The following is a 27,025-nucleotide window of genomic DNA, read 5'->3' as shown; positions in this document are numbered from 1 at the left end:
GTAAGCACGCTGGCCATGATTCATTGATTCCCGGACCCAATGAGTTTTAAGCCAGAGCAGCGTCTGTCAACTGCAGAACTTCTGGAAGGTGTTACATCATCCTACTTGAATTTTGGACGGTGAGTTGCGCTCAGTTTTTTTTGCCAATACTGGGATGTTCAAGGTGTCAAACAGATGAAAGTGTCCCAGTCTGTATATAGCAGATTAAAGCATTTGGACCACTGACGTTCCGCATTGGAAAAGGGAAGGACGACCGGATATGAAATCGATATGTTTGAATGCTCGATTGAACTTCGAAGGCGGCCCCACCACGACGTCAAACCCACGCGAAGAACGGAAACGACACAACAATGTAGATTGAGTGGAGATTGACCACGATAAATATGTGCAAGCTTGCGAGTGTTGAATAGTGTAAATACATAATGCAATGTACTAAGGTGGAGCTCTGGGTCAATCCGATCAACACGAATGACGTCTGAATTCAGAACAGCACCCACAAATCGTAAAGATTCCTGCCCAATGAGGACCAGGGATCTTGATCACCTATGAATGAGGTGCTGGTATCTTATCTTCAACATGAGATGATCCAAAAACCATTTGCCAGAGTTCGGGGCCATCCCGTATCAGAGCCTGAAACAGGAGTGCATAAGATAGGCAAAATTAAAATGACCGTTGGAGTACATACGATGACAACTTCCACAGCAATAAGGGCGATGATCACAAGTTCCATCCGATGAGTAGATGACTAACAGAAAAGTGAGTATGCGCCCACAATCTTTGACGTGAGATAACGTACCTCCGTAAGTAGCTGACGGAGAGTTGATTGCACCTGAGTTGGATAATTAGTTACATGTATCGTTTTACCTTGAGCGTCTCACCTCTGTGGCATAGGTGATTTTCTCATTGACCGCGTTGGTTCTTGCCTTCACTTCGAGAGCCGTCGTCATCGATTTGAAGAAACCTTTCAGATTAAGTTAGATCGACGTGGACTGATGGCCATTACGCCAACCTTCTAATTCAGGCTCAGTCCAGTACAAGTCTGGGGTATCAGAGAAGTTCTCCCTGTTGAGATTAAGGCCCTGGCGAAACTTCATAAGCGCTCCGAGCTTCTTGATAAGGGCTTCCCTGCTCAGACCAGGCTTTCCCGTCTTCTCGAGGGAGTGCGGGAGAAGTGCTACGGAGGAGAGATAGTCCTCAAGCGATTCTTCAAGACCTGAAAGAGCTGTAGAACGCGATAGTGCTTGGGAGAATGTATATCGTGCCAGAAGGGTATCTGCGGGGAGTGCAGGGGAAACTGGCGGTACGGTAGGGGCATTTTCAGGGTATTCGAGTGGTGCTACACGTCCAAGTATGATTAAATCTCCTTGTATCCGAGTTTTTCTGACAAAGGATTTTTCGTGAGTAAATTTGGCTGGAGCAGTTGAACTGAGTACCCACTCTGTTGGATCTGTTACAAATTCCAGTTCCTCTGTCTCTGGATCCTTTAACCGGCCAACCTCACTAGGGGCAAGGATTTCTCGTGCAAATCGTCGCGCTTCTCCCTCTCCAAGACCCCAGCACACAAAACTTCCATTTGAGAACACAAAAATCTCGCCCCCGTCACCCCATTGTGGAACCCACCAGGAGTCATGAAGTGTCTGAGCATCCGGAAGACGAGAACGTAGTCTTGACAATAGGTATCGTTCTGCTGTCGCAAGAGTGATCACAGGCTTGATAGAACTTCTAGTAGGTGTCGGGTTGGAGCGAATGGGTATCGATGCAGACGCACTACGACGAAGTGGTGTGCTTGCTTTTGGCTTGTGTTTTGGTGTATCCGAAGGCTCTACATCTACAGAAGCAGAGAAAGCACGGGTATAGAGGAACCAGCGGTTACGATGTGCTGCTGCAGACGCAAGACTAGTATGATTAGAGTATGAGCGCAAGTTTGTTCGAAAACTAGCAGTCCTGAGTTCTCTGCAGAAACCGTTCATGGAGGATGGACGAGTGCAGACCCAAAACTGAAGCTTTAAGCTATAGATGATTTACTGTTGAAGAAAGCCGATCGGACGCGTCAACTATAGCCGAGCTATTTGACAAGCCATTATGTAATATTCTCGCTCGACTTCAAGCATGTTCAACTCGGCGGGAGATCATTTGTTCGTTGCAATAGTCTCAAAGAGGATTGCGGCTTTGCTTTAACAGAGAACAATGTGAGTGAGTTCTTGGCGACAAGGTCTGTCCCCAACGCTATAAGAAAAGCTAAGAAGCGGCAACAGCGGTATATCAGCAGTGTTAGGATATACAACCAATACTATATAACATCGAGTTCCGACGGCTATACTTTATCGATGCATCAACAGTTATGCCAGATTATGCATAGGGTTCGTGTGGCTTTAAGTTAAATTACATCCATACAGGATTTAACATTGCCAAACGTACTTACTTCAGCTAAACAGTACATGAAAACATTGAGTTGAAGGCTTGTCAATCAGGCCGTATGATCACTCAAGACGGTAAGTGTGACCATTACCCTTGCATTATCGAAGGGAAGAGATAAAAGGTATGTGCCGGATTTGCGGTTGACGAGGTTGCTTGAAGTTATTCGGAAGGTGTATTCCGTTGCGTCCGAACGAGTACTGGTATGTAAGTATGCTATAGAATAGATATACAAAAGAGTACGGCGAACACTTGCTATGCTCTGTGAAAATTGATCAAAGCGGACATAAATCACGAGCTCTTTCCTGGTTGCGCATTGCGAATTTCTGCACGCGGTGCCATCTCGTAATCTCCGAACCCAAGAGAATTCTGAACGTCTTTGTCACTTGCATCTGGCTCAAGATGACCTTGAGCGTTACGACGGGCTCTATATAATCAGTATTTGAGGTTGGTAGATTTGACGGGTAACAGAGACACGCACTTGAAGAACGTATACGACAAAACAACGTCATCAATGCCCCTGCATGCAGGATCATCGAGAATATCTTTATCTATGAAAAAAAGGAGCGGCATATCGACTTCCTCTCCTGCAAGTAATTTCTGCTCCTCAAAGCAGAAGCATTCTACTTTCGAAAAGTACGGAGCAATCTACAACCACCAAACATCAATAGCTGCTGACATCCGACATCCAGTGCGGTACCCACTCGGTCAGGCGTGACATTGTACGTTGCAATTCCAATTATGTCATTTTTACTCTCATTCTTGGCCTTATAAAAAGCAAGACTGGTTTCTCCGGGAAGGACTGTCACGAACTTCTGTTGCGGAGTAAAAGCCCACGGTAGCGCTTCAGCACGATCAGCATTGAAATGAACCTTGATGCGACGTGCTCCGTCAACAGGAACCAGGCGCCCAGGTTCGAATCGGCCTGTACCAACATTTGGAGTGCCAGCGAAGCCGGTGGCTGCGCAGAACATCCGGTAGAGCGGAACTGCAGCATAAGTTACCCCTACTGCGAAGACAATCTGTCAAGATAGAATGAAAACATATGGGAAATAAGACAGCGAAATCATACGACGGCAGAGGAGTACATCAGCAGATTGCGATTCCGGGCGGCGTACAATGACTGTCGGGATGCATATGGTGGAAGACGTGATTTAGCATTCAAAGGCGTCCTGGGATGGGAATTGGTGGCCATTTTCCGCCAAAGTATGGAGCGTGATGTCGACCATGAGCATGGACTTTTACCAAGATGGGTCAAGAAATGAGTGCTGTTGACGGTATGCAATGAACGACTCAATGAACGACATTGAAAGAACGCGTCCAGGTAGTGATGAGTCGTCTATGAAAAAGTTAGCTTAACAAAGATGGTTGATCTGAAAATGCACTCACAGACTGAGACGCACGGCCTGCCTTCAAGAGAGGCACACACAGCTTGAAGGACATCGCCGTCAATGACGAACAAGACATTCCTGCTTCCGACTTCAAGTGGCAAGCACGTGACTTTTCTGTGAGACCTACCACTGCCTTCAACTTGATCGCCCACGACGACGACGACAACGACATGTCGACAGGAACATCAACACCTTCTAGTTCAAAGACACCCGTTTCGACAAGCGATACGGATATAGAGCAGCTTCTCTCTCGGGAAGCATCTGCCTTCCAGCGTGAGCTTGAGGTCGAGCGGATTCTCAAGGCGTTCAAGCTCAAGTACGTAGTTACATGTTGCGTTTGATCAGTCATTTAGCATCATGACCTAGCCCATATGATATTCTCGACATAGACGAGTCTTCGAAGCCCGAAGGAATAAAGCGCAGATACCGGCAGTTGTCTCTCTGTGAGCGATCTCGCTTCACCCATCCTCTAATTCATAGAATAATAGCTGACGGTTTTACGCCTCCATAATCATGGTTGTTCCTTTGGTGATTCTGCTCCACCTTGAACTCGGCTTCACTTCATGTCTGGTCGATTTTGTGCATGCGTACGTTGTTCCGTAACAAGTCATCCATCCTGACAAGACCCCCCACGCTCGTGCTCCAGATGCATTCGACCTTCTCAAGAAGGTGCGTTTTTCTCCCTCTAATGTGTCCCTCCCCATGCTTCTAATTCTTCCATTGAGTTCATCTCTGTGTCATCTTCCGTTACTCACAACACCCTTACTTCAACGGAAGTTTCAATATTCACTTTCCTCGCATATCATTTGGTTTGCCGTATACACATGAATCCAAATTCTCACTCTTGACTCAGGCTGAATCTGAGCTATCCGACACTGCCAAACGCGAAGCTCTCGACGCCACAATTGCAGAGGCGCGCCTACAGCTCCTCCGCAGTCACGGTTTCTCTACGAGCACGCAGGACGATGATCCGAAACTTCGAGGACTAGTCCCACCCTTCAAGGTGCAGTTGCGAGCAAAGGTGAAGGACTTGTTAATTGAGGAAGAGGTTAGACGCAGGAAGTGAGACACTCGTCTTTGTTGTTGAGCTTATTGCAGTCCTAATGGTTCGGTTTTCTTGTAGAGCGATTAAGATGAACCTTGCGAATGAGGGACTGGAAGCTCGGAAAAAGGAGGAAGAAGTCGCTACAAGAAAACGTAAAGCGGAGGACGATAAAACATGGGAAGGTGCGTTCTGCGATTTCTTTGGTCACTACCACTTTCATTAACCATCGTCTATCACCTGCTCGTAGAGTCCCGCGAAACCCGTGTTGATTCATGGCGGTCATTCAACAATACCACAAAGAAGAAGAAAAAGACGAAGGTTCAGATCCTCGGATGATTCTCCGAACCACCTACATACTGGACACTCCCCAGGGAAACCTCGACGCCTTGCCATCGAACCTCATTCATTTGCGTGCGTTTGAACGTTAATATGAACACCGTCTTTTCTTGTAACCCATAGTTCTTGCCCATGTAAGAGATCTGCTATACCACAAGGACATGCTTCCTGTGCCTGACCATTCTTATGCACGCGTGCGTTCAAAAACGACACTTCCAATTCATCGCACATAATCACAAAAGGAAGCACAGGTAGACTTGCACATATCCACTTGGTAATAAGGCTACAGACAACTAAACTCTTCCATCTATTCAATAAGGAGAAGCAATTGCATCTTGCTAGGGCCCTCGCGGATCTTTTATCTGCGCAGCGAGGCTCTGATTTGTGGTGATCAGCTCGAAACTCTCGAAACAGGCATCATAACTGCCAATATTTACCACGAGCTGCAAGCCATCACTCATTTCCTCCAGACTTGGTCATCTTTATGGGATAAAGCAGTATAGAGGTAGAAACGGAATCAGTGAAAGATCCACTTTACAAGGAGCAGTTTCCCATGACAGGGTGGTCAATGGAATTGTGGATACAAGTATCGCGGTTAATTTGAGTGAGTACACGTACATCGATGCCAAAGGGCATAGTCGATAATTTAATCATCTAGGAATCGACACAACTTTAAACCTGGCATGTACTTCCATTTCACTGTCTCGCGTCTTGACTAGACCTCCACGAACCTGAAACATAGCTGTAAAAATGCATGATTAGCCACCAGCTAGGATTCTTCGAATATATGATCATATTCAAGGGATGGGTATAAGTGAGAGAGGGAAACTTGGTCGGTATATTAGTGAGATCGGCATGGTGGAAATGAACATTGGGGTCCTACATACAGTATGAGGATTTACTGGTTCCCTTGTCCTTGACAGTCAGACGAGCTATCACTACATTAATCTCCATTTCCTTAAATCGACTGCGATGTTCGTATCTACAATCTCACCACTGACCACCTCATCATGAAGAATTGCACCTCGTGAATCATGACTTCCAATAATTCCGTTTCTACCTCGACGCTGCCTTTCTCGAATACCTCTCCATCCCATAAAGACGACCAAGTTTTGGGAGAATGAGCGTACAGCTGATGCACACTGCCCGATATGTTGGCACTAACCATGCCTTTTTCGAGACTTCCAATCTGAGAACCGCAGATAACGGAACCTGGCTGCGCAGATAATAGGCCCGCAAGAGCCCTGGCAAGATGCAATTGTTTGTCCTCAGTGAAGAGATGGAAAAGCCTTGTAGCACTGATTGCGCTAATGCGACCATGAAGGGGGTTGAGGGATTTCAACGAGGATAAATCGATAGCCGGGACCGAAGAGACATTGTTCTGACGCGCAGCTATGGAAAGAAATTCTGGATCGAACACATCTCCGGGAAGGAGGCATCCCGGGTAAGAAGTTGGTGTCGTTCTGAAAAGTTCATGACCAAGCTCGAGGAATTCTGTATATGCATGCATCCGAGTCGTTAGCAGTAATGTTTCACGGACAAAATGAATTACCATTGATGATATCCGAAGCAATGATGTTTTTCGCAGGAAAACCATCCGCCGCAGCCTTTCTGCCATCAACACCGACTAAAATAGAGTCAAGCTTTAGTACCCAACAAAGTAAATCGTAATTTGACGTACAACAACAGCCAAGGTCAAGTAACACGGCATCGGGGCGCTCACGACCAAGCTTTAGGATGTGTTCATACACGGGGTAACTCGATATGTTGAGGCTGAACACGGTTGTCTTATCATGAATCGACTTGAATACATAGATTATAGCTCACGTACCGAAGAAAGACAAATCCGTGAATACAAGGATACGGTGCAATCTTTCAACAGCAAAAGGTTATTCAACTTATGGTGAGGTCGAGTCTACAAGTAACTCACCTTGTATGCTTTCGCCTGCACCTCCAGGATATGCCTCTTCAAGCCTTCGTCATCGTCGATGCCGATTTCCGCCTTAAAGAACGCAGCTTCTTCGGAAGACAAATCGTACAGGCTGGTGTCTATTGTTGGCAGTGATGCGAACTGGAATGTTACGTCGCCCAACAACGTCGTACAGTTATCGTGTATAGTAGTACCCTCCATCGTGATGGGATGTAACTTGTGCTACCATAGCATCGTTTCAAGGTGAAGCGCTGACTCTGAGCGTCTCCCTGGGCCAGCGGCATTTGGCAGGACCACTTAGGGAGGTGTGGCTAACAATTAACGATTTTTGATTGGCTGATTACACCACTACAGCTCCTTGACGAAATCAAACTAAATATGGACCTAAGCTAAAGAAACTTTCATTACCACATGCATATAACGTTCCCTCGTTTCATATGGCTATGTAGTCAATTATTCATCGTTCAGTCTTGTCCATCGAAGCTCAGCGCTCAGTACTGTCGGCAATCACCTCGTTCCCGGACCCGTCACGTCTGAGTTGTCTACTAGTCTAATTCTCATTCGACGTCAATGATCGCAACTTTTTATCGGGTTCATTTCTCGTCCGTTAGTACCCAAGATGCGTTTCTTTCGGTCATCAGTGCTTCACCATCCATCATACAATACCTGCCCGTAGAACCCTTATTGTTCATGACCGCCACTCTCGAATAACATGAAGAAGAAAACCTAGACTCTTGAATGATGTTCTGAAACATAGTTGTTGTAGGGATCCGGGTCTCCGTGGGCCCATCCAAGATGCAGGTGGATCAATTAGTAGGGAAACCTCACTGCCTTGCCATCGAACCTCATCCGTATATGTTCGGGCACCCCATTCTCTTTTGTTACTCATAGCCTCTGACAAATTTAAATGTGAGAGATCCACTACGCCATAAACAGATGCTTCCAGTCGCCGACGCAGGCGGGTCTTAATCCCTTATGCGCACTGACTTGCGCTTATCCACCTGACAAACAATGCTGTAGATGCTACCTCCGATTTTTAGCGGGCAATATCCAGTGCATTGTCAAGGACGAGTGTGACCCTGGCACAACCTGACCTGATCCGATGTCCATTGATACGGTGAGCAAACCAACTACTGATAGCACTAGTGCTTAAACATTTTAGTCAGGGCAACCTCACCATGAAGCTACTAGTAGTTCTCTGTTCTGGCGTGCGCTTACCATCAAGGGCAGTGCTCGGCTGATGGTAGACTTTACTTACGTGCTGTAGCAGCGTGTAACATTGCCTCCGGTGACTCATTTCTTGATATTGCGTCAGCGTATCCTGGTGTTTCGGAGCCCTAACGTGGGAGTCGGGAATGCTGCGTCAATTACCATTATGAAGATTGTACCACTCGTACTGCAAGTCACTGATTATCTGCTCAGTTGTCTAGCTTCACATAGCCTCACTAGATGACGTGATGAGCATCTAACAACATTGATGTCTGTAGACGCCTCAGCGGAGAGTCGTTCTGTTAAATATAAAGGGGTTGCAATACTGTCTCAGGACAAATTGTACCTCTTCAGAAGAAGCTTCAAGATGGAAGGCGCTACTATTCACGGGGACTCCACGATGACGTTGGGCGACATAACATTTCAGACCGCATCAGTCCCAACAGTAGACACCAGTTTCTACAAGATGTCTCCCTCACAAGCTGCATTCTTCAAGACACAAACCGGTATTGATGATGATGAAGACTTGAAGAGGCATATCCTGGAAGTTCAGGCGAAAGCATACAAGGCGAGTCATTCCCAGAAGACTTCGTAATAAGTCTAATAATCATCTACCACTGATAGGCTGCACCATATCCTTGTATTCATAGATTTGGCTTCCTTCGGTATGTTTTCGGTAGATCTGCATATCACGGAAATTGAACACTCCTCAGCTTAAACTTGTCAAATTTTTCTGTGTATGAACACATCCTCAAGCTTGGTCGCGAGCGCCCCGATGCTGTATTACTCGACATTGGTTGTTGCTGTACGTCAAATCATTATGTACTGTCCTTAATAATATTGACTTTTTTTTAGTCGGCGTTGACGCTAGAAAGGCTGCGGCAGATGGGTTCCCTGCCAAAAATATCATTGCGTCGGATGTCGTCGAAGGTAATACAGTTTTCCTGTGAACTATCATTCCTGCTGACGATGTGTACGTGCAGAGTTTCTTCAACTGAGTCACGAACTTTTCAAAACGACACCAGCTTCCTACCCCGGATCTCTACTTCCTGGAGATATCTTCGATTCAGAATTCCTTTCCATAGTTACGCCATCGGTCGACGTCTTTCCAGCGCCAGCTATCGATCTGTCCTCGTTGAAATCCCTCAGCCCCCTTCATGGTCGCGTTAGCGCAATAAACGCTATTGCATTCTTCCACCTCTTCAACGAAGAGAACCAATTGTACATTGCCAGGGCTCTTGCGGGTCTTCTGTCTGCTCAGCCAGGCTCCGTAATTTGCGGCTTCGACAACGGAGCTGTTGAAAAGGGCAACATAACTAACAATTTATCAGGTGTCGAGTATCGGGGGTTTGCTCATTCTCCCGAGTCTTGGTCATCTTTGTGGGATGGTGAGGTTTTCGAGAAGGGGACTGTCAAGGTGGAAACGGAGTTGACAGAATTTCCAGTTGATGATAAGGGACACTTGGTGATGATGAGGTGGTCAGTGACGAGACTGTAGATGTGTATAACAGCGGGAAGCATCCGAGGTGCAAGAGACAATCTCCACCTCTACTTGTAACCCTTCCGTCTTCCGGTGAACCTGATCGTATAATAAGCTGACATTGAGTGTGTCTAAGAAATTGAAATAGTTATTCTAAATCAAGTGGTGACATAATTGACCAAGGAACAGCACATGCACACAACTAAGAAGTTGCTTGATCAAAAAAATCTAATCAGAAATCACAATTATATCCTCATCGACTACCACCCGCGTCCGTGTTGGAACATTCTCCTTTCCATCGTCCGAGTCGTCCACATACATGCTATCATCTGATTCGACGTCAATGACATCTTGCTGCAACGTGGACGCAGTATATTGACGTCGCGCGGAAGCAGGGCCCGGTGCCCTACGCCGGGTGGAGTTTGTGGGCTGGCGTTGGACCGATGCTGGACCGATTCGAGGACGTGATGTCATTGTGCTGACGGCTGGAACTGCGGACGGTCGAGATGAGCCAGATACCGTCGTCATTCCTTGGACACCTTGATGGCGTGGACCCGTCGCCCGCAAAGCATTCATTTGACGCATGTCTCGTATATCAGAACCTAAGCCTTTCGTGCCTGGTGACTTAGAAACTGTCGCTAATGCTTCTGCCTCTATTTTCTCCGCTTGGGCAATCAGTTCATCATCGATGTCTAGGTCCATCAAATCTAAATCGTAATCTGAGGGTGGTGACGGGGCACGGGGTGGTGACGCAGGTTTTGCGGATGGAACATTTCGCTTTGAAGGCAGCTTGGATATGGGCTTTGGAGGTGAGATAGGCGCTGATCCAACCTCAGTTATGAAAGCCTCGAATTCCTCGTCATCCAAGCTCCACGTGGCATCCCGTGGTGCGGGGGAAAGGATCCGAGCCCGTGCCAGTGGGGCAGAGGGATTATCTCGTGGATTAGTCCTGTCCGAGGTTGATGACGAAGGGACTGAGGTGTACAGTGTAGAAGATGTAGAAAAGTATGGCGAGGTGGTCGACGCAAGATTACCTGGAGCAGAGGGAGGCTTGAGCGAAGAGGTTGGTTTAGAGGATGAGACAAGGGTAGACGAGGTGGAAGGAGGGATAGAGTTCGACTTCGGGGCTGCTCGTGCTAAGCTCGTTTTCTGCGCTGCAGTAGATAAGGGTTTCAATCGAACTGCTGGGGTTGCGGTATTGGTGGATGTTGAACCTTCGGGTGGATTACCAACAGGCCGTCTGTTAGCAACAGGAGGAGATGGAACACTAGAAAGTGGGAGTGCCTGCGGCGGAGCCTCGGCTTCACCAGGAGGTTGTGGATTGGGTTCTGGGTCGGGTTGTCTAAGGGGTCTCAATTAATTTGATGATCATTTGAACGCAGGGAACTCACCCAAGCCTCCGTCTTAGGCTGCGCAGGAAGATTTCATCCTGCATTACCTCATGGTCCTCTGTTTGATGTCCTTTCAGCTCAATCGTCTGGGGTTCAAGGAAGATAATTCCTCTACGAATCTGTACGTCCTTCAAGAGGATCTAATAGCCGGATTCTATTAAAACGACACAAAGTGACTGACCAACACGCACCTTGTACCCCAGCGGAGTGACGCCAAGTTCAAGCTGTGGTATAGCACGATATTCCACAGCCTCGACGGTTGTGAAACCATCGCTTAATTCGAGACGCAGCATGCCTCTCGGATACTTTGGGACTGGGCCCTCGTCCTCTTCTGCGTCCTCTTCATCCTCCCTGACAAGGCCAGCCAAGTCCGCTCGATCCATGCGATTTTGCCTCACGTTCATCAAGCTAAACGCACTAATGCCAATGTCGCTGATGGCACGGATCTCTACAAGACACGGATGACCTGTAAGACGAGCCCTTTTGATAGTACGGATATTTTGTGGGAGGCCAGTGTTCGGTAGGGTGGAATCTGCGAGGCTGGACTGTAAAAATTGAGAAGTTACATGGGAACTAAACTGTGGAAAGTCAGCTGGAGAAAGGGAGTATGAAGACGCGATCCATGAGCAACAGTCGCGAAGCCAAACCTGTGGGTGAGTAAATATCATAAATGCAAACCATCAATTAAAATTTTACTGGATCTAAAGCTGGACGTGGATACTGTTCGTTGACCCATTTAAGTATGTTTGCAGGTGCAGCAGGTTCAGTCATCGAAGAAAGCTAAATGATACAAAGGCGCGTCACGACGTCGCGTGTGTCACACCATTTTATGATTTAAGTCACGTGTATCATTTGCTCACCACTGCAACTGGCATGATCTCAGGCGGTCGTATAATACTCCCATACTGCCTGAGGGTACCCCGGAGTTCCCTGTTCATCCTCTCGTCGAGGTGTGCTGGGTTGAGCACCATGGCAAAGTTGCCGCGTTTGCCCGTGCCCGACCTTCGCAAGACGTTAGACCGTTACTTGCAGTCTATTCAGCCCTTCTTACGCGAAGACGAGGCACGCGGTCACTCTCTCTTTGAAGCCAGCTACAAGAAACGTGTTCAATGGGTAGATGACTTTGAGAAAGGTATCGGCCGCCTTTGCCAGCATAAACTCCACGGTATATCCTTCCGTTAATCCAACAAAATTCAATTCAACCAACTGTGTCCGCAGAATTGGACGCTCGTTCGCCACATAACTGGCTAGACGATAATATTTGGACGAACTATGCCTACCTCTCATGGCGTGTCCCGCTTCTCATTAATTCTAACTGGTGGCTTACACTCATCAATGATCCCTCCATACCCGAGTCTATCTTGCGCGGTGACACCAAATCAGGTATAGAGCCCTGGCAGGTGCGCCGGGCCGCGTGTATATTGCATCGTGTTCTCGACTGGCGCGCTCGCATGGTCAATCAGCATCCAGACCCTGATACAACCCGTACTGGTGTCTGGCTCCTAACTAATACGGAGAAGATGTTCAACACATGTCGTCTACCAAGAGCTGGAGCAGATGTTCTTGCAACCAGGAATCCGGCATCTGAGTATGCCCAGGATATTATGCTCATGTTATATGATTTTGTGTATACCGTAAGGGTCTGTGACGATGATCGGACACCGTTGCCTGTACAGACCATTGAGGATCGAATACGTGCGGTAGCACTAGATGTAATCCATAGACTAGAGTCTGGGGAAAGTGCCGTGCCAGTCGGTGTCTTGACCTCGGATGAGAGAGACCGTTGGGCAGAGGTCAGTATGTTTTTCGACTCTTATTTTCTTGCTCGTCTCGTTACTAACACCACTTCCGTAGAACTATCAACATTTGGTCTCCCTTTCGCCCACAAATGCCTCGACCTTCCGTGCTATCAACGAATCTATAATGGCTCTTTCCCTCGACCATTACACTGCCATGCCATGGCATTACTCAACCCCTACCTTGCCAAGTTCTTCCCAAGCATCTCACGCAAGCATCCCGGCATTAGACTCCGACGCAGAAATCCACGCACACCTCCACAATACCCGCTCCCCTCCCCGAGCTCGGAACAGATTCTTCGACAAATGCCTGACCCTATCATTAGAGCGCAATACCCGCGCTGGCGTGATGGGTGAGCACACACCTGTTGATGCCTTAGTACCCAGCATCGTCTTTGATTACAGTGTCGTTGCTGGTATCGACTTTTCTGCATTCTCGGAGCCTGTTCCGCGTCCTCTTGTTTTAGAAGAGGCTCGTGTGAGTGATAGTGGAAAAGGATGGTCCCGTTTAGACTGGGTGACCGACGAGCGGATCGAAGCTCAGATAAAAGAAGCGGAAGGACGGGCTCAGGCTTTGATTAATAACTCAGAGGCAGGGGTTTGGGAATTCGGAGAATATGGAGCAGACTGGATAAGGAGTGTTGGTGAGTTTGGTGACTCCTTGTCGATTTTTTGGCGTGTTGCCTCTTTTATTTATTTTCCGGGTCAATATTTTCCCCCTCTCCCATCCCCCTCTTTCTTTTGTTGCAAAGGTCATTAATCACCTCACTATTAGCACGCCTTCCACCAGACGCCTACACTCAACTTGCACTCCAACTCGCCTGGTACCGCTCCCGTGGAGTCCTCACAGCGACCTACGAAACGGCCCTTACGCGAATGTTTAATGCTGGCCGTACAGAATGCGTGAGGAGTGCAAGTGTGGAGGGATTAGAATTTGTTCTGGCTGCTAAGGGATGGGGACGTGGAGCTGAGTGTGTGGCAGAGGGGGGCCAGCACGAAGTGGAGGTGAATTTGTTTTTATACCCTCATAGTGACGACGGCAACTTATGCTTTTTGATACACTAATCTGATCAGCCCCGTGCACTTCTTTCCCTCCTCCAACAGGCTATCCAGACGCATGCAAGGCGCACGAGGGAAGCCGCTATAGGTCGTGGAATCGACAGGCACTTATTAGGCCTGAAGTTGATGCTAGAAGAACTCCCTGTAGATGCGATCACATCTACTTCCTCCTCGGACTCTCCCTCGAAATCAGGCCCCACTGACTCCCCGCAAAAACGTACGCACCCTCTCTTCGCTGACCCTCTTTTCTCTCGCTCTCAGGAGTGGAAACTTAGCACTAGTGGCTTGAGCGCCGGTGACCAATTCCGGGGCACTGGCTTTGGAGCTGGTTGGGAGGATGGTTATGGGATTAATTGTAAGTTTGATTCGTTTATTTCACATTTGTTTTGCAGGATTGTCGAACCTCAGTGAGGGATTCTTCGTCTGTAATAATTTCCCATCTGCATTTGTTATTGTCGCCGATATCACCATCGGTTGACTAGGTCGACTGAAGGTGTTTCGTTTCCGAATATAATTGGCAATTCCGCTCACGCTTGCCACAAAACCAAGCTCATATTCTGTTGTCTCACAGATCTCATAGCACCCAATCGCATCAAATTCTGTGTCGAGTCCAAATTCTCATCCCCGCTCACCTCCACGAATAAGTTCAAGCAACATATCGCAGATGCGCTCCAGGATATGCGGGCGATTTGTGAGGCTGGAGAGCTCGAGTTGAAAGACCAAAAGAAGAAATTGGATGGGGCGGACACGCGAGTACAGGCGCGGTTATAGGCCTGGTGGTGTCGACCAAGGTTTGTGCCTTAGCTTGTTGAACACGAGGATCCGACTGATGGAGATATCATCGCAAGCGATCGGACACCATACAGATTGAGTAGAAGCTTGGATACTCGATCAAGAATTCTACATGGTTACCAACGATCGACCTCGCTCGTCTGCCCAACTTGTGTTGGCGATCGCGAGGTCCAAACTTCACCAAATTAGCCTACTCTTGCTTGCACAAAACTATACCTATGTATCGCTCACCATACAATACACCACTCAGACGCAATTGAAACTCATTCTTTATTCCAAGAAAAAGAAAAAAAAAGTCCCTTATAAGGAGTATTGACCGCGCGAGCTATCGTACAAACCGACTATGTATCATACAACTAACCATCATTGCGAAAGTAAATTCTGGTTGAGGCCGTCAACAACTAGCACCTTCGCGGGCCCACCTACAACACAATCTTCTCCAAGTCGTTCTTTTCGATCCACTCGTGTTCATAATACTCCAACAAGCTGCCCACGAGTGACTCACACCCTGCCCGCTTCATGAATTTCTGGCTGGTGCAGATGATCATGCCTTTCTTGCATCGAGTAAGCATGACATTAGTCCGGCGCAAGTCGGCGAGGAATCCGAGCACCGTGGACCGCACGAGCGAGATTACGATATAGTCTTCCTCGTTACCTGCCACGAACGAACCATAAATATGATGTTACAAATACATGTTGCGAGAACGAACCTTGAAACGAATCAACGTTGAAACATTTATCTTCCCATTCAAGCTCATTGAGCTTCAAACGCTCCTCGATCAAACTCCGCTGAGCGTCGTAGGGGGTGATGATCCTAAATTGCTTATTCTTTGCTTGCAGCATAGCAGAAATGTGGAGAATGGTTTGGCACTCCTCAAGGTTCTGCGCACGACATTAGCCAACTGCGAGTGACCGAATTCAAGTGACTTACCTTCCAACTAGTTCCATGTGACTGTTCCTGGCTGGGAATGTTGATGAAATGACAAGCCATCCTCTCGTTCGTGACAGTATGTTGCGGATTCGAGTCGAGCAGGCCATCGTAGACAGCTTCAGATATGAACTGTCCAATTTGAGGCGGCATCCTGTCTACAATAAAATGATAAAATTTGGGATACAGGAACATTAGGTAAAGGACTTACATTGGATATCCAGGAAAATGGCACGGTCCTTGAGATGCTTGACCTCGAAGATGCTCTTGAGGGCCTGGATATCATCCTGACCATAGGGTGGCACTGAAGATATCAGAACATGTGATAGTACACAGAAGAAAGACTCACATTGTTTGTCATCACCAATGAAGCAAACCTTTCTGATGGTGGTGTGAGAGGTGAAGAGAGGTATGTAGTCACCGATCTCAATTTGGGATGCTTCGTCAATGACGAGGGTCCTGAGTGGCGCGGCTTCGAAACCTCCATGCATGCGAAGAGCAAAAGATGAAAGCATTGAGAGAGTACAGAGAATGACCGGGCTGTTTCGCAGCTCCTGAAAGAAATTTGGAGCCTTGAAGTCCTCCGATATGATGATATTGGCCCGAATGTTTGCATAGAGGTGCTCGTGCCTAGATTGTGTCAGTCTGCCTAAAGGGGAAAAAATCCGCTAGTGAAAGAACTGACCAGTACTCGAAAAATTCCTTTGAGACGAGAAGCTTCCATTTGGTCAGGCCAATGTCAGCGAGTTTCTCGGCAATGTTTTTGACGGCAACATTGGATTGTGCAATGAGCCAGATGCCAGAGAGTCCACCGGCAAGGGCGGTCTGAACAAATGAAGCAATGACAGTGGTCTTACCGGTTCCAGGGGGCCCCTGGATGACAGTGAGACGCTTGTCATTTGACTGCTGAAGCATTTGCTTCACAGCTTTCGTCTGAGATGGATTGAGGGGGCGACTGACACGGTCGGCACGGTATCTGACAATATCCGCATCGTTCGCCTCCTCCGTCCAGGCGGAGGGCCATTGGAAGTCATCTTTTGGAGAGGAAAATAATATGAGCTGAACCCATGGGTTGTCGTGCTCAAGGTTGATGAGACCTTGGAGGATCTCTAGAACCTTTTGAGCACGCTGGCTCTCAGCCTGAGTAGGGTCTTCACGGCCGACAATCTTGATCGAGCCTATGATCTTGCCGACTAAACTGAGACTGTTGGTGGTAGCAAGGTTGGCGGTGCGACCCTGAGACCTGCCGATCTGCCCGTCGATAGTGAAGCCCAGCCCGTCGCGCCCACCGATAGCAATGAATGCATGCTGAGAAAATCGGTTGTCAAGTAAGGCATAGTGTGGACACGCGGACTACATGCCTGATGCTGGTTCTTGCGGATTTTGTTCTGATATCTGTCGACTTGGGCATGGATGCGGTTGTTCCTATGGTCGACAGAAGTAACAAACTGGCGCGTGACCTCGGCCGGCTTCTTCTGCTCGAGCTGGAACGAATCCTTCGAGCTCTTCCCGAGAAACTCTAATGCCTGTGATTACGATCAGCGCCATCGTTCGTCCAGAAAGCAGTGACCTACTTCGTCAGAGAGCCGGAAGGTATCCACCGGGGGCACTTGCGCGAGACGATCTTCCATGCTTGAGAGTTGTGATAGATAGTGTGCGATCCATGCACGTAGTGCAAGTGGAGTAATGCCATCTTTCTTAGCGGCAGAGGCCACAGGCAGATGATTGATAGTATCATCGCAGAAAACTCCGTTGATGTTCACATCGTGTACACGATGAAGATCACCAACGGCTTGTTTAACAATGGTGAGTGGGACACGTGTTTTCGATACGCTCTGTATATCGATCGCATTTGCGATTCGAAGATCAAGTGTTTGAAATAGAGCCAGAACGATCGAAGCGACATCGAAAGCGTATAAGAATCCGGTTGTGCGACGAAGGAGGTTCTGTGTCAAAAACTCCCGAGCGGTGTTGCCTCTCTCACTGGTGGGTGTGACAGGGCGTTCATCGTGTTCGTTGCCCTTGTTCTTCTTCAACTCGAACTCGATAATGATAATAGTGGATGCGTCGGCGATAGCAAGCATCGCGAGCTCTCCAGTGAGCGCAAATCCGCCAGCAAGGCCAAGGGCACGTCCCTCGTTCCTTTCTAACAGACTGCTCAACTGATGTTGCTCTTCGACGAAGTTGGATTCAGGTATAATATGGGCCGACAGCTGTCCACTGTCGACTTCCATGAGGTGTTGATAGAGCAGTCTTGTTGCTGTGGGCATAGTTAATGATGGTGGTGAGTGGCAATGTCTACCGATGGAGTGCAACTCTATTTCAAGGTCTGCAACGAGGATCCGGGCCCGAAGCCTCATGACTAGTGGGCGCTTGTTGAGTCCTGACTCCAGCTAGAATTTCCGAGCAGTCCCCGTGGTTCCCAGCCCTTCAAGTTTAAGCGGCCTTCCGAGTCTTTCCATTTTCTATAGGTATCGCAATCTCTCCGCAGTCTTTGCCGCTTTGTTCAAAGTGTCGTCCTGCCAAGCTCTTTTTCTGGCTCCAGAACTCCATGGAAGGATCTAAATGTATCTGTGATTATTCTCACAGACTCGCCGGTTGGCTCAGTATTGCTGATCACGACCGCGACTCGCCGAGTCCAAATTTACTCTGCTAGGCGCGCTATTTGGGGTCACCATCGATCAGAATGCTGATTGCTACCATTGTCCCTGCAACAAAGGGCGAATGGAAGGAAGATAGCCGTCTTTTGTATGGAGTAACGGTATCCACTTGTTCATTATGGCAGGTTAATTGCTTTGTGCTTTGTGGTAGTCTATTGATCACCTGTTTACTATGCAACGTGAAGAACGCCCGGCTATGTTATCCCCAGGTCCAACACTTGTCTAATAGTGCCCAGATTAGTGGCAGCGCTAGTCGTTTAAGCCATCGGCTAGCTCCGTCCACCTTCTGAGCGTTGCTGCGTGGGTTCTACCATAGAGGGTTCATGCAGTAGTACACCACCCGCTGACGCTTCATACTACAGGACTCTCGCCGTCAGGATATTTTGATGTGGAGTAGTAACAAATTTCGGGCAGTCAGCACTCAGCGTCCGACCTTGACACTAGGGTGGCCTGCTGGAGGTTTCGACGTACACCAAATACAAGTTTACATATGCATGTGGTTCAATACAACAGATCTCTATCCTACATAGACCTTGATCTACAGTATGTACATACACCAATTGCCATATAATACAAAATGCAGTGCGATATGCGACAAGAAAATCCCAAAACTTAATCAAGAAGTGCGACAGGGTAAATAGTCCAAATCACCTTACGATGCCATTGACTATATCACGACCGTCCAACCAGGAGTCAGGGCCCATAGTAAGAGCAAGCTGCCCGACCAGCGTGCTTGCTGCTTTACCCTTCGTCACAAAATCACGGTTCGTGCAAATGATCATGCTTTTCTTGCATCGTGTCAGCATGACGTTCGTCCTGCGCGAGTTCTTCAAGAACCCTACACCCTGGGTACGGACTAGAGAGACGATTATGTGGTCTTCCTCGTTTCCTGCGGGAGTGTCAGCCAGATCCTTCCAGCACGTCAAGGAAACTACTGGCCTTGGAAGGAGTCCACATTGAAGCACTTGTCTTCCCACGGAAGCTTCGCTAATTCGAGTTGGTGTTCGATCGTAGACCTCTGGCCATCGTATGGGGTGAGGATCCTGTACTGCTTGCCCTGGGTGTTGTATATACGAGCAAGGTGGATAATCACGGATATCTCTTGTTGGTTCTAATGCAAACGTAAGGCAGGCATATCACAACGATGAGGAGCAGCTCACTATCCAGCTCTTTCCCGATTTCTGCTCCTGGCCCCTTTTGACATCTAGGAAACGACACGCATTCTTGCTAGTGATATCGTGCACGGTCAACAATTTGTGACTGTAGACATGACGGGAAATAAAGCTGCCAATGACGAGTGGCATGCGGTCTGAATGATAAAGTTCAAATGGTGAGGGGATGAAGTCGAGTTACGAGCTTACATTGGGTATTCAAAAAGTGTGCCCGCTTTCGAAGGTGCGGGAATTCAAAAACACTTCGTAGCTGCCCGATGTCATCTTGACCAAAAGGCGCCACTGATATCCAAGTCAGCACAGGTCAGCCATGTTATAACTACCTGGATCTCACGTTGCTTGTCATCACCGATGAACACCATTTTTTGAAGGCTGTGCTGGAAACGCTGAAGCAGCGGCAGGTAGTCTCCCACTTCGATTTGACTTGCCTCGTCGAATATCACGGTCTGAACCGGGACTTGACGAGTAAATTCTTCGATACGAGGATTGGACAGCATACTCAATGTGCAAAGTATGACTCTTGTAGGTTCGTTTGTGTGTTGGTTGAGCAAAAGCCGACTAATGGACACAGTCCCACCACCAAACAAGTCGGATCGTATAAAACAATGTTCCAGTCTCTCGTAAAGGTGTTCATGCCTGAGACACAAAAATTCAGTATGACGAGGAGGTGAGGAAGGCGCAACATACCAGTCGTAATGGAAATCTCTGGATACAAGAAGCTTAAAATTACGAAAGCCAACCTTATCAAGCTTTTCTGCGATATTCTTGACGGCAACGTTAGACTGCGCCACAAGCCAGACCGTACGTTCCATAGGGCCACTATTGATCATACTGTTGACACTGGCCGCTATGACTGTTGTTTTTCCAGTGCCAGGAGGACCTTGAATAAGCAATACACGATCACTGTTCGCTTGCGAAATAATTCGCACCACCGCAGAATACTGCGAGTCGTTCAATTGGCTGTTAGGATAGTATACGAATGATGCGGTGGAAGCATTCAAGGGCGGCCATAAGATGCTTAATGATGGCGCCCAGATGCTACAGAAGAATGGATGATCGGTCAATGTGATGGTGCCTTGAAGCGCCTTTAGCACTACATCTTCTCTGTTTGATTCAGCAGCCGTCAAGTCTTCTTTCCCAAAAGTGGTCACGGAGAGGACCTTGCCCGAAGGATTTGCAACACCTTGGACGTTAATATGAGCCTGTTTTCCATTTATTCGCCCTGCGCGACCAGTGATCGTTGATCGCTTATCTCCATTCAGCGTTTCAATGTGGATGACCTGTAAATGCGAACGTTTAAAGTTGGTAGCATGGCATCTCATGAATTTGCATACTTGAGTTTTAGACCTCATGATACGGGTGCTGAAGCGAGTGCACTCGAGGTTGACATCGCCCTTCTTGGCGCTGAAATCTGCTTTGACATTGTTGACGACTTTCGTTGGCTTCAAAGACTCCAAAATTTCAGCGTCACGAGAAATTTTGGCCAGGGCGCTCAGATGCTACGTCATGGATTAGAAGGAGATGTCTATGACATGACGAAGATTACATACCATCTCCAGCATCGTGTCTGTGTCGATTCGATGTATGGCGGCAAATCTAAGCGCCATGTCATCAAGTGTGGCAGCGCGATGTGCTGCCCAAGCCTGGAGCGCCACATCCTTGGCTGCTCCTTCTCCTTCTCTGTGGGCAAACAGGGTTTTCACGTGGTCCTTCTGAAGTAAAACCTCGCCACCCAAGGCATTCATAATTGCCTGGAGGGAGCGCCGATCACTGGTAGACACCGACAGGATGTCAACTGCACCATTGATACGAAGCGAGAAGTCTCGGAAGAGAGCAAGTGCAATTCTGTCTATCCTGTACCCATATAATTTAATGCCAATGTTACACAGAATTCGGTCTTGTATGAGGATGCGTCCTCGAGAAACGGGAGGCTGTGGTTCCTGGGCTTTCTTCTTCTTCTTCTGCTGCTGCTGCTGCTGCGGATTTTGTTTATTCGCAGCAAAGAAGTGGATGACGAGCACCCTGGTGAGCGTTGCAAATGCTAAAGAGGAAAGAGAACAGTCTGGGCGATATGCAGCTGCCACACCAACGGAGGCGCCTGGAGCTGAGTTGATAATGCGCTGCAAGGCCAGAGAAGAAACACTGTTCTCATCGACGTCTTCAACGGTTATGGGCTCATGATCGGCCTTATAAACGTTCTGTTGCAGAGTGAAGAATGTGTGAGTCATGGATGTCCTGAGAGGGAGAAAGCGCACGATGTCAATGCGCTGAAAGTGAGGATGTAGGAACGTGATAAAAGGCCACAGCTATTTATTGCTGGACGAGCGTCTACTGTGAATGAATGGTAACGGCGTTTTACAGCAAGTTAGCAGTGAAAGGGGGACGAGGAACCACGCATAGGCTGTGCAGGTGCTTGAAGAACAAAGCATAAATAGTGGGTACTTTGTGTGTCCAGTATCCCAGGCTCCAAAGTGACTAGGTCCAAACCCATTCACTGAGCGTCTTTCAATTGTATCCAACTTGTAGGTGCAAAGTTCAAACAACAACATTGAGCGGAATTTGCGCGTAAGCAATTGAAGCCTGGAGGCAGTGTGAGAGTCAAATTCAACAAAACCGTGAGGCGACAGTGACCAAATTTAGCACAGCCACGCCTTGCTCTCTTCTTTTCATCTCATGGCAACTCCTGTAATTGTCGGTGTTGGAGCTATCACAGCTGCTCTCGTTGGTCGACATCTTGTACGCAATGGCATTATTGGAAAGCGGGCAGCAGACCAGTGGGTTAAGGGTGGTTTTAAAGCGAAAATGGACCGCAAGGAGGCTATTGCAATTCTTGGGCTAAAGTTTGCACTTTTCAGCACGCTCTATCACCTGGTGTCTGATGGCAATATCTTTCACAGGGACGGCGTAACACTACGAAACAAGTTGAAAGATGCCCACCGTCACATTATGCTCGCAAATCACCCTGACCGTGGAGGCTCTCCATACTTGGCGAGTAAAATCAACGAAGCCAAAGACCTGTTAGACAAGACAGATGGAAAGTCGAGATAACTTTTAATTCTCTTACGTTGGTTACTCACTATACCGGTAAGTCATTGCCAAGCTCTTGAACCGGGAGAATTGCTCAGATATTTCAAGTCTACTCTGTATTTCTATCTCTATATATCCATCATAATGAATATCATCACTCACTCCTTTAAATGATCCTGGCCCGCTATACTACCTGCCGTCGGATTCTGCTTTTTAGAATTCCTTCACATATTTATCAAGCATCGAGACAACCACCTGACCGGCTTACTAAGCAGCGCCTTTCATTCTGTAACGATTGTCAACGATTGGTTAACAACTTACTTCAGTTCCAAGATCACTCCTAAAAACGTCATGGACACATCAGAGCTCGAGCCTTCAAAGCTCGGTACGAAAGAACAGTAGGCGTGTTCAACCTCTGCAAACTCGTGGGTCCCATCGCTCATCGATAATCAGTTGGGATAACGTTTACGAAGAAGAATTGGAAAACTTCGGTGAAAATGGTGATGAGGGTGAAATATGGTGCGTATTCACATAACTTCCATTGCATCTATACTTCTGCCGCCTAGGTTCGGCAAAAAGGCGATGAATGAAATGGTCAAATGGGTTAATCAACATGTCCCTTCACGCTCTGATATATCAGTCCTGGAAGTTGGAAGTGGGAACGGTGCACTATTATTCGCGCTTGCGGAGGGACGTGGAAAAGCTTGCTATCCAGCGCATCGACTCCTGGGAATTGATTATAGTGAAGGAGCCGTCCAGCTCGCTCAATCGGTGGCGCACTCTCGAAATCTTACGGCAGTTACGTTTAGAGTGTGCGATTTCCTGCACGAGGACCCACCACTGCTCGCAGACGATCAGAAAGCTGACCAGAATGAAGCTTGGGATCTTATCCTTGATAAAGGCACATACGATGCCATCGCCCTGATGGAGAAGGACAAGAATGGAAGGACCCCAGTAGAAGGTTATCCGATACGTATCGCGAAGCTCTTAAATCCAGGCGGGCATTTTCTAATTACCTGTGCGTATGCATCGTGCCACTTGACTGTAAAACTGAGCCCTTCAATCGCCCCAGCTTGTAATTTTACCGATTTCGAGTTAAAATCGAAGTTCATTACCGAAGAAACCGGCCTGCAGTATCAGTATGTGGCGCTCATTTCATAACGAAACTAGATGTTGATATTTCCCAAAAGTTCTAGTATAGAACATCCAACTATTTCATTCGGCGGGAGCACCGGGAGTGCATGTTCTAGTGTGGCATTCACCAAATCTGCGTAGTTAAGCATTGTTAGATTTTGGGGATATGGTCCATCCCAGTCTGTAACGTCTCTTTTGCCACTGAACTAGCCCAAGTTAAGAACCCATCCTCTCCTTTGAATGTATTAGACATGAAGAATACCAATCCAAGGCCCAGGTTTTCGATCCTGGATGCCTTCAAGAAGATCTCTTCGAGTGATCCACGGTTCCTCATGGAAGGATAGTCTTTGGAGTCGTTGCTGAGCATCGGTGATGAGACCTGGCTAGCGATAAACAGTTGTATGAACAACTCTTTCAAAAAATTGCGTGTCTGTGGCTTGAGCATCGTGAAGTCTACAGGCTGTAAGATCCTCGTTTCAGCAACTCCTTGCGTCAACTGTGCTCAGGCTCACCTTGAAGATCGTCAACGTACAACAATCTTTGGCTATCCACCATGCGTATGCTTTGGAGACGTTCTTCATTCGCGAAGGCGACATGGATTTAACATCAAACCCTACATCGTTATCTTTCAGGCTCTTGATTACCTCTGCCCCACCAACGCCACTTTCGCCCAAGTCCCGAAGAAAGTCCCATAGACAGAACTGCAATGTAATCTTGTACGAATGCGAACGCTGAGACAGGTGCTGACAGACAAGTGTGTAATACGGGTTATAAGATTCTTCCTGCAAAATTGGGTCAGCGAATGATGGCGATGCAAAATCCTATAGAATCCCGTACATTTCCACAGCAATGCAGGTTTACTCTGATGATCTCGCGTTGCTGCACTTCTGTGAGGCCGAGTTGCGCGAGTCGTTCGCAAGCGTCCAGATAGTCCTGCAAACAGGAAATGAGATTTGATAGCAGGGATACGGCGTCAATACCTACATCACTGCTCATGAGCACCACAAAAATACTTCGACGAATATCTGTATTCATGCCCTGCTTCCTCGCAAGCTTTAGAAGCGCGGCAGTGCTGACGTCACCTGTCTCCGTTTCCCCACCATGCTGGGGAACTTCGCGTGACTGATCGGCCAGAGGATCTCCGGCCCAAGCAGCGCCAATGAGCCACCACTTTCCTTTGCTTTCTGCCGAATGGAGATCCTCCAATGTTACGCGTAACGGCTCGTGAGCGAGAACTGCATCCGCCTCAGCGTCATCCTAAATCACCCAACGGAGGAACGACCTACTGTGCTTCTTTTTTCCCAAGCCTGAGAGGAACTTCTTCATCCGCTCGACAGCATCGCCCCCCTGATGCTGTGTTGCAGCTGTCTTCTTGGTTTTATTGTTCTTCAGGTTATTTAGGGTCTCGATCATGAACCGCGTGCGTGAACTGTGTTTCGCAGTGAGAAGACGGTAATGAAGATAATGAGATGTGGTACCTCATGGCATCGGCTTGTCCGGTGACTCGAGACTGTGCTAAATTTATGATGTCCTTCAATGCCATAGGATCATCCTGTCGTAGCTGTTGGCCGGAACCTAGCACAGGGTTAAGATGCAATGAGGATAGATACTATCGGATTTACTTCGAAGAAGTTTCAGCAGGAGTTCTACCCGGAACTCAGATAGGTCTTTATCCAAAAGGCCGCGAATGAGATCATAGACGAGAATGCACGAAATGACTTGAAAATTGTACAGCTCTGACAAAAGCACGATGAGGTTGGAGCACTCTTTTCCTAGGTCTTCAGAGATTTCCGTTGACTCGGCTAACTTTTCCTCCACCGAAGTGAGGTGTTGTTCATACGAGGACACTGTATTCTGAACAAAATATGCCGCTGAGTGTATGACGTGCATCAGCTAAGGTGGTCGAAGGTCATTTCACAAGACACATACCAAACGCAGTGCCGATCAATTTATGTAGGCTAGATATAAACGCGGCGTGGAGAACCACATACGAGTCCAGAAGAGTAGAGTGGGATGATATGCCATCAATGATGAGGTTCGTGAGGGTTGAGGTGACATCTGAGGGGAAAAATATGTGCCACGTTCAGTGCAGATAAAATAAGCACAAACCATGCCGGCGGTGATTGCGATACACGTCTTCTATGCTATCTAGGATGGTTGCAATGTTTTGTTCAGACATTCTAAGGCGAGATAAATCAGGATGACCACGACAATACAATAAGAAGTTACCTGTTTATCAGACCTTTCAGCTGGCGAGTGAGTTTGAGTTGTTCCTCTGTTTCATTTAGATCGCTATTAGCCTGTTTCCTCAATCCCGGCGGGATATAGCGTCCTGTGAGGCAGGGTGGAATCCAGCCCAAAAATTACACATGTAGGAAAACTGACCAGTAACCTTAGGTTGAATGTCGGAAGGCTCGCCTTCTTTCGTCTCTGTCACCTCATGGTCATCATCGTCCACTGAATCGTCGGTTTCCCCAGCTTCAGTTCCGTCGTTCTTGCTGAGCTCGTCAAGGCCACCCCACTCCTCATCTTCCCAAGATCCGTCACTTTGGTCTTCCGCAGATGTTGATTGATCCTCATCCTCCACTTCGTCATCCAGATCTGAGTCCTGCGTGGACTCAAACACCACACAACACATAGCTGCAAAGTAGACTTACTGGCATCTCAGTCATGATTTTCTCCGTAAAGTCAAATAGATCTACAGAAAATTTGTGAGACACATTCACTGGTAAAAGATGCAATGAAACATACCTCCTAGTCCATCCATGTCATCATCCTTACGACGTGAATCACCTCCAGCATACCCCAGTTTTGATTCAAGGTACGCGATATACGCATCTTCTTCCTCTTCTTCGCGACTTCGAGGACCCGTAGATGCAACTTTGTGGGATTTAGCAACCGATTTATTTACGAGTCTCTCTAGCGCAGTGGTTTTGAATTTTTGCTTCGGCACAGACTCGGTGGTGGTATGCGGTTCCTCAGGCCTAGGACGCAGTAGTACCTTGGTGGCAGCCGCATTATGAGACGTTGAGGCAGGTGGTCGAGAAACTGGCTCTTGTGACGTCTTCATGCGCTTTCTCTGCGGTGAATTGACGTGTTCTTCTTCCGTCTTCCGTTTGGCTGAGTAAGGGCTATGTATGAAGTGATCCGCCTTTCTCTTTTTACGATCCGTTCGCTCTTGCTTTCGCGCATCCTTGCGTGATGCATGGGAACGACCACTTTTGTGTCGATGAGAGCTCTGCTCTGCATACATCGTCACG

The 27,025-nt window shown here is 47.8% G+C and overlaps 13 protein-coding genes across 13 annotated transcripts; 5 read left to right on the top strand and 8 right to left on the bottom strand.

The window, feature by feature from the left end:
* Positions 1 to 336: 336 nt before the first annotated feature.
* Positions 337 to 2,047, bottom strand: F5891DRAFT_1009492 (uncharacterized protein). The gene is made up of 6 exons (XM_041360592.1): positions 1,438 to 2,047; positions 1,010 to 1,380; positions 879 to 961; positions 797 to 829; positions 686 to 745; positions 337 to 630 (listed from the first exon to the last, which is right to left on the bottom strand). Exons 1-6 carry the CDS (start codon positions 1,968 to 1,970, stop codon positions 544 to 546), a joined length of 1,167 nt encoding a protein of 388 aa, XP_041231045.1. The 5' UTR covers positions 1,971 to 2,047; the 3' UTR covers positions 337 to 543.
* A 659-nt stretch (positions 2,048 to 2,706) lies between these two features.
* Positions 2,707 to 3,610, bottom strand: F5891DRAFT_943717 (cytochrome c oxidase assembly protein CtaG/Cox11-domain-containing protein; the record flags this gene model as incomplete). Its single annotated transcript, XM_041374495.1, has 4 exons — positions 2,707 to 2,842; positions 2,897 to 3,063; positions 3,120 to 3,437; positions 3,488 to 3,610. 4 exons carry the CDS (start codon positions 3,608 to 3,610, stop codon positions 2,707 to 2,709), a joined length of 744 nt encoding a protein of 247 aa, XP_041231044.1.
* A 317-nt stretch (positions 3,611 to 3,927) lies between these two features.
* F5891DRAFT_1009479 (DnaJ-domain-containing protein) lies at positions 3,928 to 5,522 on the top strand. Its single transcript, XM_041360591.1, has 7 exons — positions 3,928 to 4,122; positions 4,173 to 4,249; positions 4,414 to 4,475; positions 4,660 to 4,868; positions 4,930 to 5,033; positions 5,099 to 5,262; positions 5,327 to 5,522. Exons 1-6 carry the CDS (start codon positions 3,977 to 3,979, stop codon positions 5,185 to 5,187), a joined length of 687 nt encoding a protein of 228 aa, XP_041231043.1. The 5' UTR covers positions 3,928 to 3,976; the 3' UTR covers positions 5,188 to 5,262; positions 5,327 to 5,522.
* A 647-nt stretch (positions 5,523 to 6,169) lies between these two features.
* On the bottom strand, positions 6,170 to 7,318 carry F5891DRAFT_1183412 (uncharacterized protein; the record flags this gene model as incomplete). The annotated part of the gene is made up of 5 exons (XM_041366278.1): positions 6,170 to 6,681; positions 6,740 to 6,814; positions 6,869 to 6,960; positions 7,019 to 7,059; positions 7,118 to 7,318. 5 exons carry the CDS (start codon positions 7,316 to 7,318, stop codon positions 6,170 to 6,172), a joined length of 921 nt encoding a protein of 306 aa, XP_041231042.1.
* Positions 7,319 to 8,726: 1,408 nt separating this feature from the next.
* On the top strand, positions 8,727 to 9,824 carry F5891DRAFT_1126221 (uncharacterized protein; the record flags this gene model as incomplete). The annotated part of the gene is made up of 5 exons (XM_041364064.1): positions 8,727 to 8,894; positions 8,951 to 8,991; positions 9,040 to 9,131; positions 9,182 to 9,256; positions 9,310 to 9,824. The coding sequence occupies 5 exons, from the start codon at positions 8,727 to 8,729 to the stop codon at positions 9,822 to 9,824; spliced, it is 891 nt and encodes a 296-aa protein (XP_041231041.1).
* Positions 9,825 to 9,973: 149 nt separating this feature from the next.
* Positions 9,974 to 11,982, bottom strand: F5891DRAFT_1009452 (uncharacterized protein). Its single transcript, XM_041360590.1, has 4 exons — positions 11,894 to 11,982; positions 11,389 to 11,844; positions 11,198 to 11,337; positions 9,974 to 11,148 (listed from the first exon to the last, which is right to left on the bottom strand). The coding sequence occupies exons 1-4, from the start codon at positions 11,966 to 11,968 to the stop codon at positions 10,035 to 10,037; spliced, it is 1,785 nt and encodes a 594-aa protein (XP_041231040.1). The 5' UTR covers positions 11,969 to 11,982; the 3' UTR covers positions 9,974 to 10,034.
* Positions 11,983 to 12,050: 68 nt separating this feature from the next.
* F5891DRAFT_1009450 (acyltransferase ChoActase/COT/CPT) lies at positions 12,051 to 15,126 on the top strand. The gene is made up of 7 exons (XM_041360589.1): positions 12,051 to 12,362; positions 12,416 to 12,990; positions 13,052 to 13,637; positions 13,769 to 13,998; positions 14,068 to 14,407; positions 14,624 to 14,843; positions 14,901 to 15,126. The coding sequence occupies exons 1-6, from the start codon at positions 12,071 to 12,073 to the stop codon at positions 14,821 to 14,823; spliced, it is 2,223 nt and encodes a 740-aa protein (XP_041231039.1). The 5' UTR covers positions 12,051 to 12,070; the 3' UTR covers positions 14,824 to 14,843; positions 14,901 to 15,126.
* An 87-nt stretch (positions 15,127 to 15,213) lies between these two features.
* On the bottom strand, positions 15,214 to 16,216 carry F5891DRAFT_691004 (AAA domain-containing protein). The gene is made up of 5 exons (XM_041372814.1): positions 16,122 to 16,216; positions 15,984 to 16,076; positions 15,776 to 15,926; positions 15,555 to 15,726; positions 15,214 to 15,499 (listed from the first exon to the last, which is right to left on the bottom strand). Coding segments are annotated over exons 2-5 (558 nt in total). The 5' UTR covers positions 15,986 to 16,076; positions 16,122 to 16,216; the 3' UTR covers positions 15,214 to 15,266.
* Positions 16,217 to 18,295, bottom strand: F5891DRAFT_691003 (uncharacterized protein). The gene is made up of 3 exons (XM_041372813.1): positions 17,347 to 18,295; positions 17,134 to 17,298; positions 16,217 to 17,080 (listed from the first exon to the last, which is right to left on the bottom strand). Exons 1-3 carry the CDS (start codon positions 18,130 to 18,132, stop codon positions 16,403 to 16,405), a joined length of 1,629 nt encoding a protein of 542 aa, XP_041231037.1. The 5' UTR covers positions 18,133 to 18,295; the 3' UTR covers positions 16,217 to 16,402.
* A 784-nt stretch (positions 18,296 to 19,079) lies between these two features.
* Positions 19,080 to 21,832, bottom strand: F5891DRAFT_1126194 (P-loop containing nucleoside triphosphate hydrolase protein; the record flags this gene model as incomplete). The annotated part of the gene is made up of 7 exons (XM_041364059.1): positions 19,080 to 19,343; positions 19,388 to 19,543; positions 19,593 to 19,741; positions 19,939 to 20,240; positions 20,292 to 20,884; positions 20,939 to 21,103; positions 21,155 to 21,832. The coding sequence occupies 7 exons, from the start codon at positions 21,830 to 21,832 to the stop codon at positions 19,080 to 19,082; spliced, it is 2,307 nt and encodes a 768-aa protein (XP_041231036.1).
* Positions 21,833 to 22,028: 196 nt separating this feature from the next.
* F5891DRAFT_691073 (uncharacterized protein) lies at positions 22,029 to 22,872 on the top strand. The gene is made up of 3 exons (XM_041372815.1): positions 22,029 to 22,195; positions 22,250 to 22,444; positions 22,502 to 22,872. Exons 2-3 carry the CDS (start codon positions 22,278 to 22,280, stop codon positions 22,650 to 22,652), a joined length of 318 nt encoding a protein of 105 aa, XP_041231035.1. The 5' UTR covers positions 22,029 to 22,195; positions 22,250 to 22,277; the 3' UTR covers positions 22,653 to 22,872.
* Positions 22,873 to 22,982: 110 nt separating this feature from the next.
* On the top strand, positions 22,983 to 23,906 carry F5891DRAFT_943751 (S-adenosyl-L-methionine-dependent methyltransferase; the record flags this gene model as incomplete). Its single annotated transcript, XM_041374501.1, has 5 exons — positions 22,983 to 23,029; positions 23,085 to 23,150; positions 23,198 to 23,649; positions 23,704 to 23,770; positions 23,822 to 23,906. The coding sequence occupies 5 exons, from the start codon at positions 22,983 to 22,985 to the stop codon at positions 23,904 to 23,906; spliced, it is 717 nt and encodes a 238-aa protein (XP_041231034.1).
* A 10-nt stretch (positions 23,907 to 23,916) lies between these two features.
* Positions 23,917 to 27,018, bottom strand: F5891DRAFT_1183404 (uncharacterized protein; the record flags this gene model as incomplete). The annotated part of the gene is made up of 13 exons (XM_041366277.1): positions 23,917 to 24,225; positions 24,278 to 24,547; positions 24,603 to 24,698; positions 24,750 to 25,000; positions 25,052 to 25,194; positions 25,244 to 25,340; positions 25,388 to 25,636; positions 25,695 to 25,823; positions 25,875 to 25,945; positions 25,995 to 26,097; positions 26,151 to 26,373; positions 26,423 to 26,463; positions 26,517 to 27,018. 13 exons carry the CDS (start codon positions 27,016 to 27,018, stop codon positions 23,917 to 23,919), a joined length of 2,484 nt encoding a protein of 827 aa, XP_041231033.1.
* Positions 27,019 to 27,025: the final 7 nt, after the last annotated feature.

Source organism: Suillus fuscotomentosus (assembly GCF_016647785.1).
Source record: "Suillus fuscotomentosus strain FC203 chromosome Unknown F5891scaffold_7, whole genome shotgun sequence".
In the NCBI taxonomy this organism is placed as follows: domain Eukaryota; kingdom Fungi; phylum Basidiomycota; class Agaricomycetes; order Boletales; family Suillaceae; genus Suillus; species Suillus fuscotomentosus.
The sequence above is the reverse complement of the archived record's forward strand: the minus strand, read 5'-3'. Positions and strand labels throughout refer to the sequence as shown.